The 17,681-nt window shown below is 40.5% G+C and overlaps 1 protein-coding gene and 1 long non-coding RNA gene across 6 annotated transcripts in view; one reads left to right on the top strand and one right to left on the bottom strand.

Moving 5' to 3' along the window:
• Positions 1 to 2,670: 2,670 nt before the first annotated feature.
• On the bottom strand, positions 2,671 to 9,737 carry LOC146646871 (uncharacterized). Its single transcript, XR_014908744.1, has 3 exons — positions 9,019 to 9,737; positions 3,916 to 4,036; positions 2,671 to 3,816 (listed from the first exon to the last, which is right to left on the bottom strand). It is a non-coding gene; the product is annotated as an uncharacterized LOC146646871 (long non-coding RNA).
• Positions 9,738 to 9,857: 120 nt separating this feature from the next.
• meis2a (Meis homeobox 2a) overlaps positions 9,858 to 17,681 on the top strand; it is a 79,117-nt gene continuing 71,293 nt past the window's right edge. For 2 of the 5 annotated variants that reach the window (XM_085391033.1, XM_085391034.1), the window contains exons 1-7: positions 9,860 to 9,989; positions 10,291 to 11,143; positions 11,647 to 11,873; positions 13,465 to 13,606; positions 13,896 to 13,946; positions 14,340 to 14,390; positions 14,905 to 15,054. In XM_085391033.1, the coding sequence (XP_085247159.1) occupies positions 11,132 to 11,143; positions 11,647 to 11,873; positions 13,465 to 13,606; positions 13,896 to 13,946; positions 14,340 to 14,390; positions 14,905 to 15,054 (633 nt within the window). In that variant the 5' untranslated portion in view covers positions 9,860 to 9,989; positions 10,291 to 11,131. Of the gene's footprint in view, positions 9,990 to 10,290; positions 11,144 to 11,646; positions 11,874 to 13,464; positions 13,607 to 13,895; positions 13,947 to 14,339; positions 14,391 to 14,904; positions 15,055 to 17,681 lie in introns of all 5 variants that reach the window. The other 3 variants (XM_085391032.1, XM_085391031.1, XM_085391035.1) reach the window with 3 other exon arrangements.

Here is a 17,681-nt window from a genome sequence, read left to right as displayed (position 1 = left end):
TACCATTCTATATTCCCATCACATGCACGTACGCCTTTGCTGCATCTCTGGGCTCTTCCCACTCTTGGCCCAGTCATTTCTGACAATGTTAATGATTTAGTGGAGAGCCCTCCACAATGGATGATTTGTGACATGTAGGAAGGCTCGAAACGAGGGAGGACTAGGCAGGTTTCTGTGGGGAGTGTTTGGGATCCAGGGATGCCTTGAAGATAGTGATTCATTATATTTAAGACAAGTGTGACATCCTACTTCAAGGAAACAGCACACATATGTATGGAGGGGGAGATTTTTCGGGTGGCCAAAGTGGGGAGGGGTAGGTAAGTACAAAGGAATGCCTCTGTGTTTTTGGAGATGACATAGGGAAAGGAGGCAGGCATATGGAGACGGCAGACTGGAAAATAATGGGTAATGGAAGAATTTAGCCTGAGGCTATATGCCTGCTTTGCCTACTTCTGTATAACTAGTATATTTATAATTCAAATACATACCTTTAATAATTAACCACCAGTGAATATTAAAGGAGAATGTGGGATATCTCTTCTACAGATGGAGTCAGGTGAAAACAGGATTAAATTTCAAATTTGACAACAGCACAGAACAAAGGACCGGAGAGCAAAAACAAAAAGTTGTCTGGCGTTTTTGGGCCAATTCCTTATTTTGTGTTGGTGTAAACAAATAGCAGTTTTGTATAAACGGGACATTTATTATACATACATTTATTTTATACACAATAGTGAGTTTCCGTATCTATAAAATTTGAAGTAATAAACCGTCTTAGTGTTCCTGGGTTAAAAGATATGTTTATTCACTGTACTTTCATTTCTGTTAAAGGGCAGTTAGTCACCATCTGTACTGTAATCTAGCCGAGGGCTACTCCCTGGAAACATACGTCTAGAGTTACACAAGCAAATATCTCACTGATTTTCTCCGAGTGTCTCATTCGCTGTTTATCACTGTGAACTTTTTATCTCTGCTCTAATCTCATCAGCCTCACTGTACCAGAAATGTTGACAACCTTTTGTCTAACCGCAGCGTGGCGAATCCACATCACCTACGACATCCGTGCGACTGAGTGATAGCGATCAGCTCGCGTTAAACTCCAATCCTGCTTTACATTCAATTACATAATTTCAGCCACATTTAGGCAGCTGCAATTTGGAAATAAGAGCGCATTGAAATTCGGTGTATTTATGCCGCGCTCCGAGTGTGCCTTTTTAAATAAAATATCCCAGAGGACAGTGTGTTTTGTAGTCTGTACACAAGTGGCACACAAGAGCTCTCACAGACTGTGTCATTCGATGTTATGCAAACACCAGAGTTCAACAAGAATCGATGTATTTGCATATTCTGGATCTTAAATGTGTTCTGCTTTTTTTTTGCATCTGTGCAAGCCCCATTTCTATCTCGGCTCTTTGATGTAGCTCATACATATTGACGAACCCATTCAAGAAACCAACCGTGTTAACTAAAGCATGAGCTCAATTTGTGTATCCTCTTTTTTTTAAAAATGGAGCATTAGTTTGTCCCATTTATATTTCCTGGGTTAATTAGCAAGTGAGAGATTGGACAATTAGTTCATCCATGCTAATTGATTATAATATTACAACCCAGTGATGATAAGATGAACATAGTCTTCGTTCTATATTCCTCTAAGGGATTGAATAATATATACAATGCTTTTGCGTAATGAGGGTTTTAAAAGGACGCAGCAACTAGGGAAATTGTTAATTCATTTCCACTCAGAGTTTTTCAGGACACAAATGACTTGAATGGCAAGGATGCAAGCATCTTATGGTCCTTTTTGCTTTTGAGTCACGTCAACGCAAATGATGTGCATCACTGGTTCCCTTTTTTTTTCTTTTTTGGAGGGGCCAATCTGCATTTTGAATCTATATAAAGCTTCTACTTGAGTGAAGCTTCTTCTACTCAAGCAAACGTTATGAGTGTAAAATTACACTTTATTTAACTCTTCACTGCTCCTTCCTTGTTCTTTACCCAACCATACAGACCCAGCTCTCTTCTTAGTTGTCAAATATCTGCAATTTGAAGATCAGGTATGGCCCTCTAACCACCTCTCACTGGTGGCCCCACTCGAGCTCCATCATAGTGTGACAGTTTGTCATGAGGCCGCAAAGCTTAGCGGAGGGAAAAAAAAAACAAAACACTTCAGGAATGTGTGCCAATGGAGTTCACCTGGAAAGTTAAACAGGAAGCGCTCAGACTTTCATGTTATTCGTTTTAGAGTGGTCATGCCCCTGATTTTGATGTAAGAGAAACGTTTCTGTGCTCTGCTGTTATCATCAACTTTCTTTGCCTTTTAGCTATGATGTTAATTATGTATATTCATACATATTTTGCATGTTCTGCTTGATAATTATTGCTCTCTATTTCTTAACAGCTTTTCTTCAATTTCTTCAGCCTCACCGGAAGAATGTTTTTTTGAAATATGACCCATTTCACCTCAAAATGTTCATCCTCAGGTACAGCAAATAAAAAAACAAGATTCAAGTATTACAGTTCTATGCTGTGCTTAATAATTAATCGCCCATCCCATCACACTGAATATTTACATGCAAAGCGTCCCTGGGAGCCATCCATATGCCAGAGGGAGGGAAGTCTGTGTGTTTATAGCATTAAACGCTCAAATATCGTCACAAACCCCATTTCGCCTCCAACCATGAAAAACACTCACTAAAGCATTGCAAGCATTTTATTTGGTGTTGCACAATGTAACCTATTCAACTCCCATTTAGACGTGGAGAGTCAGATTACAGGTACTCTCTCTATGCTGAACAGAAATCCCAGGATGCCGCTTGTCTAGTTCGAATGTGAAGGGATCAGAAATGAGGTTTTTTTTTCTTTAGGTGCTGTTTCTAGAGCAATGACATTGTTCTCTGAGGCCGACCTCCACTTAATGTGTCAAAATGTCAAAGGTCCCATTGTCAGTGCTGATTGAATTGAGGTGTAGAAGAAATTACACAGTATATTAAATTATGTAGTGAAAGCAGAAACGTGCGGTGGGAGCAAAAAGCGTGTGTGCTGATTTAAAAAAGGGGAAAAAAAGTTTTAGACTGTAATACTTTGAGCAAGAAGAAAATCAAAAACAAATATTGCTCATTATAAATGATTATGTGGTTCTGCAGCTGAGGACTTGCACTGCCAAACATTAATGCACTATTCAGTTTTAATCCTGGTGACTACCTTCTCTTTATTCCTCCCTTTGTATGTGATCCAGAGATATAGAAAAAGTGCTGCTGCAGAACATTGGAAACACGGCGTAACCGTGCTGCCTGTGACTGCTGCTTCAGAGTACAATATCATTCATAAATTTCCAACCTTTGACCTCTGAGGGAGACTCAGCAGGATGCACATCAGGAGGGTCCGGGGATATAGCAAAATTCATCTTGTTAAAGTTGCACTGTGGCCACTTTAAAGGATACACAAGCTAATAATGGATAAGTGGGATATGTTATACAAATAAATATGCTGTTACTAGTGAACCTGGGCATGTTTGGCTCTGTTGCTCCCATTGGTGATATTTATCCAGGAAGGGAAGCCTGAATGTTGTTGTTGCCTCCCTGCAGGTCCCCGAGCTCTCAGATCTCCTCTCTGTCTCCTGTGCGGATAAGTAGTGGCTGCAAAGGCAATGCCGGTCTTTGATATTTCACTCCTCATTTGAATCAGTGGTCGCTTTATTTGACAATGCCAGGTAATTACTCGGGTACCTTGCTTGATCATGTGAACTCCTGCAGAACCAGAGCAGAGGGAGGGAGCGAGGAACGGAGGGAGTTTTGGGAAGGAGGGGGGTGTACTGGGCTGTGAGAGAAGATGGAAATGGCAATGCATAAACAGAAAAAAAGCAGGGGGACCAAAACAAAACACACAAACACAAACAAACCATCTGCATTTGTTTACCTGCACTGTTTCACAAGGGGGGGGGGGGGGCATGCGTAAGAGCTGAACTGTGTTGTGTTAAGCAAGTCCGATTTGGTTTTAAATTGTCCAGCAGTGCTTTTTGTAGTGGGGCTGGCCCATACTGTGAAGGGAGTAAGCAAAAGGTCAGACCGTGCAGGTTACAAACAGATGCACTTAAGTGCATGCTTACCACCATTCAAATCAATAGGGCTGTCTCATGGGTTGAGTCATTTGATTCGTTATAGTCGCTGTGGCATAGGGGGAAGAGCGGGGTGTCAGCTAATCCCGGGGTTGGAGGGTCGATCCCTGGCCCCTCCACGTGCTTTGGGCAACAGAGCAAAACTCAACTTGTGCAAGCCATTTGCTATATGTACCAGACAGGGGAATGAGTCAGTGAAAACTTACTGAAAGTATGTTTTTTTAAAAAGAGAGAGAATCAAATGAGAGTTTTGAAACATTTTAATTGCATTTAGATTCAAGAATTTATAATTAAGTCATAAGAATCACAAAATACACAATACATTTATTTTCAGAGAAAAAAACAAAACATTTTTTAATAAAGGCTATTTATGATACAGGCTAAAATATATGTGTAAACAACAATAAATGCAATGTCTTCATTAACAAAGTAAAAAATAAATGCTGATGCTTAGTTTTTGTATTTCAAATGGCTTTGATATGGGGTCCTTATCAATGATGTTTATTGAATAAGAGAGCAGTGTTTACTCTGTTGTGTGACTGGAATATCAAACCCCCTCGCACCACGTGAATGCAGCTGCGTTCAGGCTGACTAACTGAGCTCTCCTCAGAGGAAACCAGCAGACAACTGAGGCATGGACCTGAAGTTTAACTGAAAGCCTGTGCCAGCAATAAATAAAAATAAAAATAAATAAAAAAAATTAATCCGTTTCCTATAGGGATGCCGGAATATTAAAGAGGATTTTTATCGGTAGAATTTTAAGTAATAAATGCATTTTTTTTTCTACACACGCGCGCCACAAATCTCAAGAAAAGCCGTGACCGGATAAAGGGAGCAGGTATTGTAATGGTTTGCCTGTGTACTAATTCATTAAAGCTCGCTATAAATAAAGAAGAATGACGGAAGTCACGTGAGCCTCTAAATATATCTTGTCTTGGGGAAGTTTTTTGCCTTTTTCTCACCTTTAATTAATTTTTCCAATAAAGCAGCTGCCACCTGTGTACACACACACACAAATATATATTTATATTTGTGATATTTTATATTTTGACATCTAAATTTAAAAAAGGGAAAGAGAAAAATCTGCCACACTCGAGTTTTAACGTCGTGCGCGTTATATCCGCTCTGGGCAGGTTTGCAGGCGCTTGGAGTCTGCATTTACAGTTTTATTCGCCTCCTAATCTTGAACCGTGGCGGACCTCCGCACTCACGTTTCCTCTCTTCCGCGCTGGACAAACAACAGAAGAGCCGCATTTATATTCGTTTCAAAGTGGAGAGGGGAATTAAGATAATTTAATAAAGACTTAAACCGCTGGGGTGTCTCTGTGGCGCCTAAAGACACGTTTCCTCTGATCAGCGGAGGAGGGCGACTTTATTGGACGTGTTTCTATTTCCAAATCCGCATAACGGCCAACGATGCATGTATTTCCTATAATGCAGATAAGGGAGAGAGGGTTTGATATGTAATAAAAGGTGGGTCTGCGTCGCCTGTTTAAGCCCCTTAAGCCTGATAAATGATGAGCGACAGAGGCACAGCAAGAGGGTCACCGCTATTAACTCCTCGGTTTCCCGGCCTCCACTTAAACTTCTCTCAATTACATGTGGTAATGTGGCTGGATACGGGACTTAGAGGCTTCGACCTGTTCAGGAAGACTGAAATAAAATAAAATGAAAGAAATGAAAAAGAAATCATAGTCAAATCTTTGCAGTGTTTTTAGGTTGCCCCTAAAGCCACGTGTTCAGGGGAAAACACAGGGATTACGGTCTGTGGCGTTACTAACGCATGCACACCAGGTATTCTTGGACAAACACCCAATGCAAGCTCATTAAATCAGCATTTGGTGTATCCGAGCAGGCGTTAACGACGGGCTCTAAGCTCGGCAGTGACCTGCTCAAACTGTGTCACAGCCGAGCAGAGCTGAGACTCTCTCTGCAGAGCGGCTGCACGCACTGAGGAGGGGAAATATTAGTAGTTTGGGTAGTTTGATAAGGGGGGGAAAGGAATTTTTTTTTTATAAATGTATGGGGAAAATGCGTTGGGGAAATACATCAATATATAATTTTATACGTGAAAGATTTTTTTTCCTGTAAAAAGAAGAATAAAAACTAAATCACTTTCCAGCATTAATATTTTATAAATAGTTTTTTAGGTGCTGAGGTTGTTTCCAGAATCGTGATGTGAATCGATTTGCTGACTTTCTTGTGCCTTTCTTGCGTAAAAGCCTGTAAAACGTTGAATTTGTTTATTAGTTTATTTCAAAATCGCTCATAACAGAAAAAACCCGGATTTTCAGATTATTATTAAAATAAGCACGTGAGCGTTCTTATTAAGTGCTGTTGGTTTTCTTTGTCCAGTTTATTTAGATTTATGTGGCTGCAGAATTGATTTCAAAATTGGCTAAAAAAAGAAACAAATAAAAAATCAGATAAACTCAATAACACAAAATATACGCGGTGCCTTAAATTAAATGCAGGCTAGGGCTGATAAAGGCCAACTTTTTTTTCCTCTTTTGTGTCACACAGTGACCGTCTTATAATAGAATCAAATATAAAGGGCGCAGACATTTGAACTTAATTTATTTTTGAAGCACCACAAGAAAACAAATGGCAGATTATAAAAAAATGCGTGCACTATTTAGATTAAATCAGTAAAACAAAAACAAGGCATTTTATAAAGTTCAGTTTTTGATTTATGACCTCCGGTACCTCAAGAATAAACAGTTTAATGGAGCTACCTTTAATTTTAATTTTAAAACACATTTGCGTGGTCATTTTTCTGGGGATTTATTTCGTGTTAATGTGCTTAATTAAGATTGGCGTATTTTGTGGGCCTTCTTGCCTTTGTGGCAAATCTCTCGACGGCTCGGAATTCGCTGTGGCCGCCAGGTGTCGCTAGAGGGCAGCATATTTCATGCCGAGCCTGTGAGGAGGGGGGGGGAAGCCGCGGTTACGTTTTGTCTTGGTCTCCTCGCTCTCTCTCTCTCGCGCTCTCTCCCCTCCACCCTTTACTAACCCTCTGACACCAGGCTCCGAGAATCGGTGGAGGGGAAAATGAGGCTTTGGAGCTGAAGAATTTACAGTTAGTCGCGAAACTTTTACAAGTATTTGAGTTGCTCACTCCGCTTTCTGAAACCCTATAGTCACATTTCACTCCGGGGTCATAAAGAGTTCAGACGCAGAGGACTGAGGTAATGTTTTGTGAAAGAAGGAAACAAAAAAGGGGGCAAAATATTCTAAACAAATGATGAATAAAATATTATAAAATATGTAATAATTAAATAAATAAACGTATAGTATATGGAGCTGGTAATTATGGATTAATTAACAGTCTTCTGTGGAATTGGAGACATCAAGAAAATGTCGAACTGACTTGTTTTTATTGAGCGCAAAATTAAATGCTGAAGTAAAATTCTGTCAAACTACGTGATTATTTTTTTTATTATTATAATTTTTAGGAACTGTTGCAAACAAACAAAAAGACACTGCAAGGTTTTTATTTTCCGCGCTCCTCCTTCAGTCAGTCCATGAGCCTGTCTTATCTCAACCTCTCTATACATTAGCTTTCCTAATTTGCATAATCTCAAATACTGAAGTGGGCCAAAGAAAGAACAAAGTTACAAACAAGATTAGGGCGATTTTATTTGTTCCTGCGGTTGAGGGCCAATTGTTTTTTCGGGAGTGTTTAAGGTCACTAAGAGGATTTGAAGCTCGTTTCATATCAGTGATCTTTTTGAGGGAATTAAATCAACAATGCATTTCTCTCCATATTTAGCAACAGGCTTGTGTGTGTGAACAACCGAGCCCTGCAGGGCAGGAGAGGGGGAGAGGGATTGTAAGTCCCGCAAAGAGTAAACAGAGGAGTGGGACTTGGAGTGCTGGTGCTCGGGTGGCGCGCAGGCGGTCCTGGTGCACCTTGGGATGTGACATGCAGTGGATCTTTAGCCTGGTGACTGTCACAGTAGTGTTTTCCTTGAAATGGATCCTCTCCCCCCCTAATGAATCCAAACGCAGCTGGCCATGTCCCACACGGACACCGAGAGCTTTAACCCTAAACTGACCTCAATTTGACACCACCAGATGAAATTTTACCGCCTGTTAATGCCATCTACTGATTTTCTTTTCTCCCTCAAACGCGCGGGAGTTGTGCACCTGAAAAGAGCTTTAACGTGAAGAAACATAAAACTACTTTAAAAAGTCTAATTGTCTGTGTTAGGTGTCCTCCTGGAGGTATCTTCCTTGTAAACGCCGTCAGGTTATAAGCTGGGGAGTTTAGGTTGGCACATGTCTTGTTTATGAGGAAAATTAATTTTAATTAACCATTGAGTGAATGATGATTAAAATGAAATTGGAAAATTAAACACCGACTTGTGTAATGCCACATAAAAAAAGTTGTTATTAAGCAGATTTAATAACCTAAATATTGTCACTTATGAAGTCTCGTGTTTATAGCTTTCATTAATTACTCGAGTAAATTTATCACAGAAGAAAAGAGCTTAAAATTTCACGTCGTTGGGAGTCATTGCCGCAAGTTTTATAGGGAAGGATGTGTGTCTGTGGAGCCGTACATTGGACACGCATAATTAGCTTCTCCTATTTTCACACGCTCTTCGGGTGTTTACATCACTCTCCTCCGGGGCAAATCACATATTTTGCTGAATAAATGTGGGGGGAAAAACAACAAAAAATATGAAATTCGCAAAATCTAAAAGTATGCAAATAGGAAAAAAAATAACGATAAGATTCGGATTTGCTAAGCTGTATAGTGCAAACGTCACCTAAGCTTAAAAAGAAAGAATTTTGTCTGCATTTGTCTAGTCCAGCCTCACAACTTTCCCCATGCTGCGCCCCGAAAGGACGCGCGCTCACAACAAAGCAGTAGATACAATAAGGTTTATGCTACTTACCATGGTTGTCCAAAGAAGGAGGATGAAAAAAAAGTCAAGCGTTAGTGCACAAATCAATATGAACGACAATATTTAGCTTATGAAAATATCAGTCTTCAATAGCAGAGTCTGCCGGGCTGGTTGTGTTTACAGAGTGTGAGAGAGACTTGGAGACGGTGAATGCCTTGGCTCTCTGCGCACTGCTCTGCTGCTCCTTCCCGGGGTATTGCACGTTGAAATGTCCACACAGCCGTTTGTCAAAGCCTGCAGTCCTACACTTCCCACCCCCCTTTATGCCAACAAACATAACTGTTGTCACGCTTTCATGTATTAAATCTTTTTCATTTTTTTAAAAAACCCTTCTATTTCCGTAATCGACCCTGAACAGCTCTGCTTTGTATTTTGTTTGTTGGGAGAGTTTATTGACCCTCCAGCAGTAGCCACAGCCTATCTCCCTGAGCGTGTGTCTACCTTAATCCTAACCTGTGAATAATTAATTCCCACCATCAAAAAATGTCACGGAGCAATAAATGGAGCCTTTATGTGAGAACCTATCAATACAGCCATGATGCCATATTAGCACTGATGGAGCTAAATATTAAAGGGGATAGATGGCCTGCTTCTGTTTTGAGCGTAAAAGTGCTCAGGCTCCAAAGAGGGCTTCACTGCAATCGATGGCCGGAGCGTTGCTCCTCCTCTAAACTTCAATCTCCACACATGATTGATGATCTCGGGGAGCTTTGATAATTGACTACTCTGAGGTAAGGAACGAGGTTCTATCAAGAGACGGGATTGGACGAAAGAAACAGACAAAATTACTTTCTCCACAAAAGCTTTTTTTCCGCTTGGAAAAGTTCATTCTGGGCTTAGAGGGGTGCTGCGCGCCGTTTAATTGCTAAAAAAGACCAGAGCAATAATTAGCAGTGAGATTAGGAGGTATTACTGAGATACTGAGTATGCACACCGGCTTATAACCACAAAACAGAAAACAAGTAAGCGTCGTGCTCATATATTAAAGTCAGCATTCATAAGATCTCGTTGTAATAGCTTTCTATCAATGAAAATAAAGACGTAAAATATTTATTTTGCCGTGCGTAAAAGTTTGGACTCGTAGTGCGCAATTCTGCTCTAAATGTAGCATTTTATTGTTGTTATTATTATTTTCATAATTCATGCAGATACATTCAGTCGGTGTTATGTTTAGTTCAGCTCGGAGCATTTGTAGCCGAAGTGTTTACAAGTGCCCGCTCTGGTAAACCTCTCTCATTCAACCTTTTTCTGCTGTTTCTTTAGGACGCTTATCGGCGAAGAAGAATTGGGTGGGAGTTGGAGCTGTTCTGCGTTGGCTTTTTACCCCCAGTGTGGAGTTGAAGTCGTCCCTGTGCCTCGCATATACTCTGCATATCACAAGATTTGGTCTCTCCTCTCTCTTTTCTGGAGCTGCTGTAGGACTGGCTATGGCCACCACTACTTCCGGGATCCGTCATTTCATTCGCCCACCGCTCAGCGCTGCGAACTGACTCTGTTTCTATAAGCAAGCTAGCAGCCAACCTGCCAACACTCGCTGACACTCACTCATCTCAGTCTCGCCAGATAGACGAAATACCTACGGGGGAAAGAAAGGAGAGATCTGAATCGCAATCTCTTAATTTCGACTGCTTTTTTCTTTTTTTCTTCTTCTTCTTTTTTTACAGTGATAATAAAACAAGATAGCGATCTGGAGGCATTAAAGGAGACGCGGACTTGCGGGATGAAAACGGACTAAAAAGATTCGTCCTTCTCTTGAACATCATCACCAACCGTCATTCATTCATTACCTTGACAACCTCTGGCTTTGATTGACAGCTGGAGTGGCAAAAAGCCATGAGACACGACAGTTTAGTTACATGCAGGTTGTTGATGGGCCGATTGTAACCTTCACTTTGGCGCATTTTTTATTTTTTTTTCCAGGAAAGAGGGTAAACAAGAAAAATTGCAAAACTCCCTGATGCTACGCTTTCAACTGAACCACACTGGCGAATAGGAGAGTTCGCAAAGTTGGTTGAAAAAGGAATCTTGCCACTAAATCACTTTCTAACCGGGACTGGGATATTAAATATACGACAGATTCAGGAGTTTATTGGAGCGCAGCCTGATGGCGCAAAGGGTAGGTTTTTTAAATCTGCTACACTTACCTGTTCAAATCCACTGTAGGGAGGCCATCGTATCGCTAACCTCTTGTCGGGTGGTGGCAAATTTACAAAGTATTCCCATCAAAGCAGTTATATTTGACATTTTTGCAGCGCTCTCACTCTTCAAGCAAAGTGACAGCCTCTACTTTTACCGACAGCCTCCACGACAGCCGTGGAGCAGTTTCACAGAGGACTCCAAACTAATTCGATCTATTCGCCCACCAAACTCTGTTCCGCGGAGCTCCCAACTTATTATGTTTTTGGTAATGACACACCGAGTAGCAGATATAATATATCACACTTTTCTGCCCTGGCTGCAGCGTAATTTTCCACTGCGAACGCTTTTTTTTTTTTTTTACTTTCTTCTTTGAGTTTGTTCAGAATGACACGGCATGCTTTACTTTATACATTTGTTAAGAAAAGAAAAAGTAGCTTAACCGGAAAGTCGGCTGACTTTTGTTCTAATTTTAATTCCTAGTACGATGAGCTGGCCCATTATGGTGGGATGGACGGAGTCCCGGCGTCGATGTACGGGGACCCGCATGCTCCCCGGCCGCTTCCCCAGGTCCACCACCTGAACCACGGACCGCCGCTGCACGCCAGCCAGCACTACGGAGCCCACGCTCCTCATCCGAACGTTATGCCCACCAGCATGGGCTCCGCTGTCAACGACGCTTTAAAGAGGGATAAAGATCAAATTTATGGGTAAGGTTTACACACGGATCTTATACGCGCTCACGCACCTTTCCCCCCCTCAACTTTGCAGCTTTTCTTTAAGTTTGCTTTGTTGGAGTTTCTCTCCCACTACTAAATTTAAATAGTGTTTTGTGCAGGTTTGACCGCAATTTTGGACCTCTATTGTTGGTTAGGGGAGTTTTGTTGATGTGTAATTTTACACTCATTGTACAAGGCATCGAGCAGCCTGCAGTAAGTAAGAGTATGAGCCTTAAGCTTGAAATACAAGCTGTAGAATAACATGGAAGCTCGCTGTTCATAGTCCAACCTCCAAATACAGAGACTGCAAAGAATTATGATAAAAAATTATTTTTTAACATCATTGCAATTGCTCCATAGTGCAAAGTGTGCCTTGTAATATCGCTGCACACTAATATTCCTCCATCGTAAACACAGGCTATACTTATTAAAACGTTCTTGTTCCTGCATGCAAATATATTGTAAAGGGTTTCAAAAATAGTTTGCAGTGACACACACACATACACACACACACACATACACAGCCAGCGCGTTACAACACATTAAATGTCTTTATAATTTTATCACATTAATCTACAATAATGTAAGAACTGGCAGGCTACTTACTACTGAGGGCAAAACTAAAAAAAAAATGATTACAGATAATGCTCACTAATACGTACACAGTAAGTGCTATAATCCCGATATAATCTGGGATGTGGTGTAGAGTAAATCTAGCTCATCATTTCTATTTTTCTTGCGTTTTCATATGGGAAATTGACTCTATTCTCTTTAATACCTAAATATATACTTATCACAATTAACTAAAAAGCCATTGTCAGATTTATCCAGTTATCGCTGGTGATAGAAATAAGGAGTTTGCTGAAATTATAATCTGCATTTTAAAATGATTTGGGCGATTGCCTCAAGATGTTGGATGACTGTAACAACTGGAAGATAGAGTTTACACATTTCACCTCTGTGAAACGATGAAGATGTAGGCCTGTGTTAAAACAGCAGTGATAATAATATTAAAGTCTTCGGTGACGACGTCTTAAGTGTAACTCTGTGTTTTTGTTTTTATCCCTGGCGACCGTATAATTTCTTAAAATTCCACTGAAATCTGTCGACAGTCAGCTTTGTGTTTTGTTTGAAGTTTTGTTCACTTCTCAGTCTTTTGTCTTTCGCACTGCAAGAAATGTCTGTCTCGAGTCGATTAATAACATATGAGACCTCAATTGGTAAAAGAAAATGTACCAAACGGGGTTGTCCACATGCATGTGTTACTAGAAAACGACTAAGAAGACTTTTCTAAAATCAGACACACTGTTTTAATTGTCGCCGTCCATTTTTAACATATTTTAAGACATGTTTTGATAGTAGAGTAATAAAAAACAAAGAAACAACTAGACAGCGGGATAAAAGTAAAAACAAAAATCGAGATAAAATATTTTTTTAATTATGATTATTGTTATTATTAGTTGCAGTAAGAATTTGAAGAGCAGGGAGCCGACTAATACGCAGGTAGACTGGACATTTTTTACAGTGGGCATTGTAGAGCCGGTGTGCTGTTTGTACTCAGGCCGTGTTTCCCCTCTTGCAGTCACCCTTTATTTCCACTCCTCGCACTGGTTTTTGAGAAGTGCGAGTTGGCGACGTGTACTCCGAGGGAGCCCGGCGTAGCAGGCGGCGATGTCTGCTCTTCAGACTCCTTCAATGAGGACATTGCAGTCTTTGCCAAACAGGTCAATTTTGCAGTTTAAAAAATATTTTTGGATGGTGTGTCTGCGTCACGGCAAATAGTTTCCCGCTTGCTTTATTTTCTTTTTACAATAAAAAGTTCCCTTTTTAATTATTTGTGACTGTTGTTAATTACAGAATTTTCACTTAAAACACAAGTTTTTGCTTCTTTTTTTTTTGGCTTTTTGTTGTTGTTGTTTTTTTGTTTTTTTTTTCAATTTAAAGTTGTAGCTGTGGGCCACATTCCACACATTTCATGCTAAACTAACTTTGACATTTGGTGTATTGTTTTAGGTCCGAGCAGAAAAACCTTTATTTTCATCAAATCCAGAGTTGGACAATTTGGTAAGCGCACTTCTTTGTCTCCCACTTCCAGTTCCCTCCGTCGGTATACTGAAATGTCCACAGCATCTCGAAGTAAATATGTGAACATATGATTTAGACTTCCGCACTGATGTCAGATCAGTTTAGAATTGAGGCTGTGTGACCACATTTGCCGCTGTCATTGTTCAATCTTCCCATCTAACTTACCCAGCTGACCACTGTGTAATCACATATTAGAAGTGTTAGAAGTTAAAAAATATATAATATTTGCATGCTCTCGCTGACTGTCGTGCACTCATAACTATTTTATGACACAACAGCCCGTTCTCACTTCCGAGGCGAAAAAATGTACATATACATTAATCTTGTCAGTTTTGTAATTTTAATTGTTATTTTTGCTCTTTTTCCACTCAGATGATACAAGCCATACAAGTATTACGGTTTCACCTCTTGGAATTAGAAAAGGTAATTTTTTATATATCTTTACGCTCTCTAAACTTCACCTACCACACGCACAATATGACTGCAGTGTAAGCGATATCACTAAATGTGCTCTAGAGGTAATCACTGCTGTACATATATCACGGATATGAAAAAGAACAAGAAAATAAATGCACCGAGAGACGTTCTGATGATGCTCATTTTCATAAAATATGCTGCTTTATTTAGCCAACTATCGATGCAGATGAAGTGGATATTGATAAAATATGTTAGAACCTCTTTGCCCACGTTGCTCATTGTTATTGATCTGCAGATTTGGTTTCAGCTACTCATTATTTCGCCAGCTTACGGCGTGCTGTTTATTATTATTTCTTTTCGTCGTTCAACTTGTTGCTCCGGCCTCAGGAGAATAATAAGCTCTGCAACAATTTCACTATTGTTTCCTCGCCGCCGATAATGCCTCTTAATTGAAGTTATTCTTGGACCTGGCTGAAGCGTTTCCCCATCCTGAGAAAAGGTGTTTTGTTCCCCTTTCTAGGTGCACGAGCTCTGCGACAATTTTTGCCACCGGTACATCAGTTGTTTGAAAGGAAAAATGCCAATAGATCTAGTTATTGACGAACGGGATGGCAGCTCAAAATCAGATCACGAAGAACTTTCGGGATCATCGACCAATCTTGCAGATCACGTGAGTAACACGAGCTTTTTTTGTATTCGTAATTTGTTATGTGCTGTTTTTGTCTGTCTGCATGCGCATCTGCTGCTGAAAAAGACCAGGGACACATGAGCCCTTAGTTTTCAGCAAACAATGCATTTGAGTAGCAATCGACCATATTCAAATATATATATATTTAAAACAATAATTTTATAATAATCACATTGTTTGATTTATCTAATAGAGCCAACTTTGGGGGCTACTTAGCTTCTGCTCAGTGTGTGTGACCCTGCTGTGCCATCAGTAAATAGAGCATGCTCTGTTCTGCAAGGAAAATCTGCCGATCGATGTTCTAAGGTCAAAAGCTAGATGTGATACAATAGAGTGAGTTATTGTTTTAGTCTTTTGATTAGGGGCAGTCATGTGTGCATAACGCGTCCGTGCTTGCTTGCGTGCTGGAGGCTTGAGTGGGTGTGTACGTGCGCGTGATAAAGGGTGCGCGTGCGCGTGTGCAAATCGCTGCCCTGCGTTCGTGGAGAGTGGCACGCTGAAAAAAAGACGTAAAAAGAAAACGCGAGGCAATTATCTGTTACGCAGGTTTAACGTTAAAGCAGGGTATCAACGGTAAGCTTTAGCTTTAGGCCAATATTTAAAAAGAAAAAGGCTTTATATTTGGGGGCTGTGGGAGCTGAATATGGCCTGCGCGTAAAGCTGTGGATTTTGCTGCAGAGGTGGAGAAAGTGGTAGCCTATTGAAAGAGACCTCAGAGCTAAAGGCTTACCATCAATGTCAAGTTCACAAGGCATATGATGGTTCGTCTGGAGGCCTTCCATTGCTGTTGATGTTAATGTGTTTAATTGTTTCGTATTGATTGCCGTGTGGTTTGCTCTGCAGTTGCTTTCTCCTCTGCGACCCCCCCCCCCCCCTTTATGGCTGGAGGCTCCATAATGCTAAATTCAATTATATGCACCTGAAGTACAGTAGCTTTAAATTTGAAGATCGATTGTCTGCTTTAAATTGTACATTTTCGGCGTAATAAACACAGATTCTAACTCCCCCCTCCGCAGTATGGATAGAGCTGACAGTGTAGTACTAAGTTCATATTTGTGAATTACTGCGTCTTCTATGTCTGCGATAAAGCTAATGTTTTAGTGGGGGTGGCGGGCTGGGAGGGAAATCGGCTAGTGTAACAAAGTGACTAGTTAATATCTGCGCAGCACAAGGCCAAGCCTATTAGGAATTAAAGCAGATTTAAGTGTTATGCAAAGTCTCTGCGCTGCATCTGTTGGGTCTGGTTATAGGCCTAGTGGATTCCCTTTGAAAGCCCGTCGCCTGTGCAGGGCCACGCAGCGCGTCACACAAGGTGAAGCGAAGCGTGTTTAGCCCGAAGATGCCGATGCTGGTTTGAGAAACGGTCAAAACGGCAACATTGTGGCCCTCCAACACAAGTGTAGAAATGAGGCATGCTGTTGTTTAAAGTGCAGAGATTAGATAAACTAGCCTGTTTAGTTTCATGGCAGATGGTTGGCACTCAAGCCAATTTCCAATGGTGCCTCCAGTGCTCAGACACCAGCTTTGTCATCAGTCCACTTGTAAGAAATATTTTGATAATTAGAAAATTAAATATGCCAATAAAGCAAATCAGGAGCAGCAATAAACAAAGAAGGTTGCATGACAAGCCATTTATCTCGGGGTTGTTTGAAATGACCACCTCATTAGCTATTTAAGTTTGAGGGATTTATTTCACTTTTGTGGCACCAATGAACTTTTTATTATACCTAACTGCTGGGCTGGATTTTACTAAAGCAGGAGAAAGTCTTTTTTTCTTTTCCTCTCTCTCCTTATTTGCTTTCAGAGCTGTGTCTGTGCAGAGTAGGGATTTTTTTTAAAATAATGGCTACAATTTATGGAAGCATACATACTCCAGCTTATTGTTTTTAATAAATAGAGGTGCAGGGCAGTGTGTGAGAACATGTGTGCACCTCATGATGCTTAAGTGGGAATAATATTTGCAGAAAGGGGAAGAAAGCGAAACTACAGTATAGTGCAGCCATGATCTAAAAACCTTGTAATAAATAGTTAACTGCTCTAGCAGTCATTGCCACATCTATTTGAAAAGCGTCCAGCTTTGCATGCCGAAAATGTGTTTTCAGTATTTGGACACAATACACCCCCCATCCTCCCCCAAAAAAGGCATTTGGCTGCCAAACTGTGCCGATGGATGGGAAACAATTTCTGTCACTCTTGTCCTGATTTATTTATTCTATCTATTCACTTCTATTATTGGGCTCTATTTTATTATTCATTTTTGTCCTCGCATCTCATTGAGGAGAGGAAGGCGGCTTGATAGTTAGATATGCTAATTTATTTAGTTAGAATCTCACACGTCCATTTTTCTTTGCTTTGATATGCATTTTTAATATATAGCCTTGGGCTACATCTCATTTGGTGAAAGTCGGTTTTTCTGGAGAAGATCAGGCTCTTCAGTGAGGAGGCAGCCTGTTGAGCTTGTTTTTTATGTGTGCATGTTTGTGTTACCCCTTCCTTTCTATCGCTTTCTTTTTCGTTCCCGTCCCTTCCTCATACCTTACTGCGGAGCTTTAAAGTGTAGTTGTATTTACATTTGAATGCAGCGTGGTCTTAGAGATGATTGGCTTACA

This window comes from Rhamphochromis longiceps, linkage group LG19 (assembly GCF_057381845.1).
Source record: "Rhamphochromis longiceps isolate RC_006_pf linkage group LG19, R_longiceps_female_GT1.1, whole genome shotgun sequence".
NCBI classification, from domain to species: Eukaryota; Metazoa; Chordata; class Actinopteri; order Cichliformes; family Cichlidae; genus Rhamphochromis; species Rhamphochromis longiceps.
Note: the sequence above shows the minus strand (reverse complement) of the source record. Positions and strands in the feature narration are given on the sequence as shown.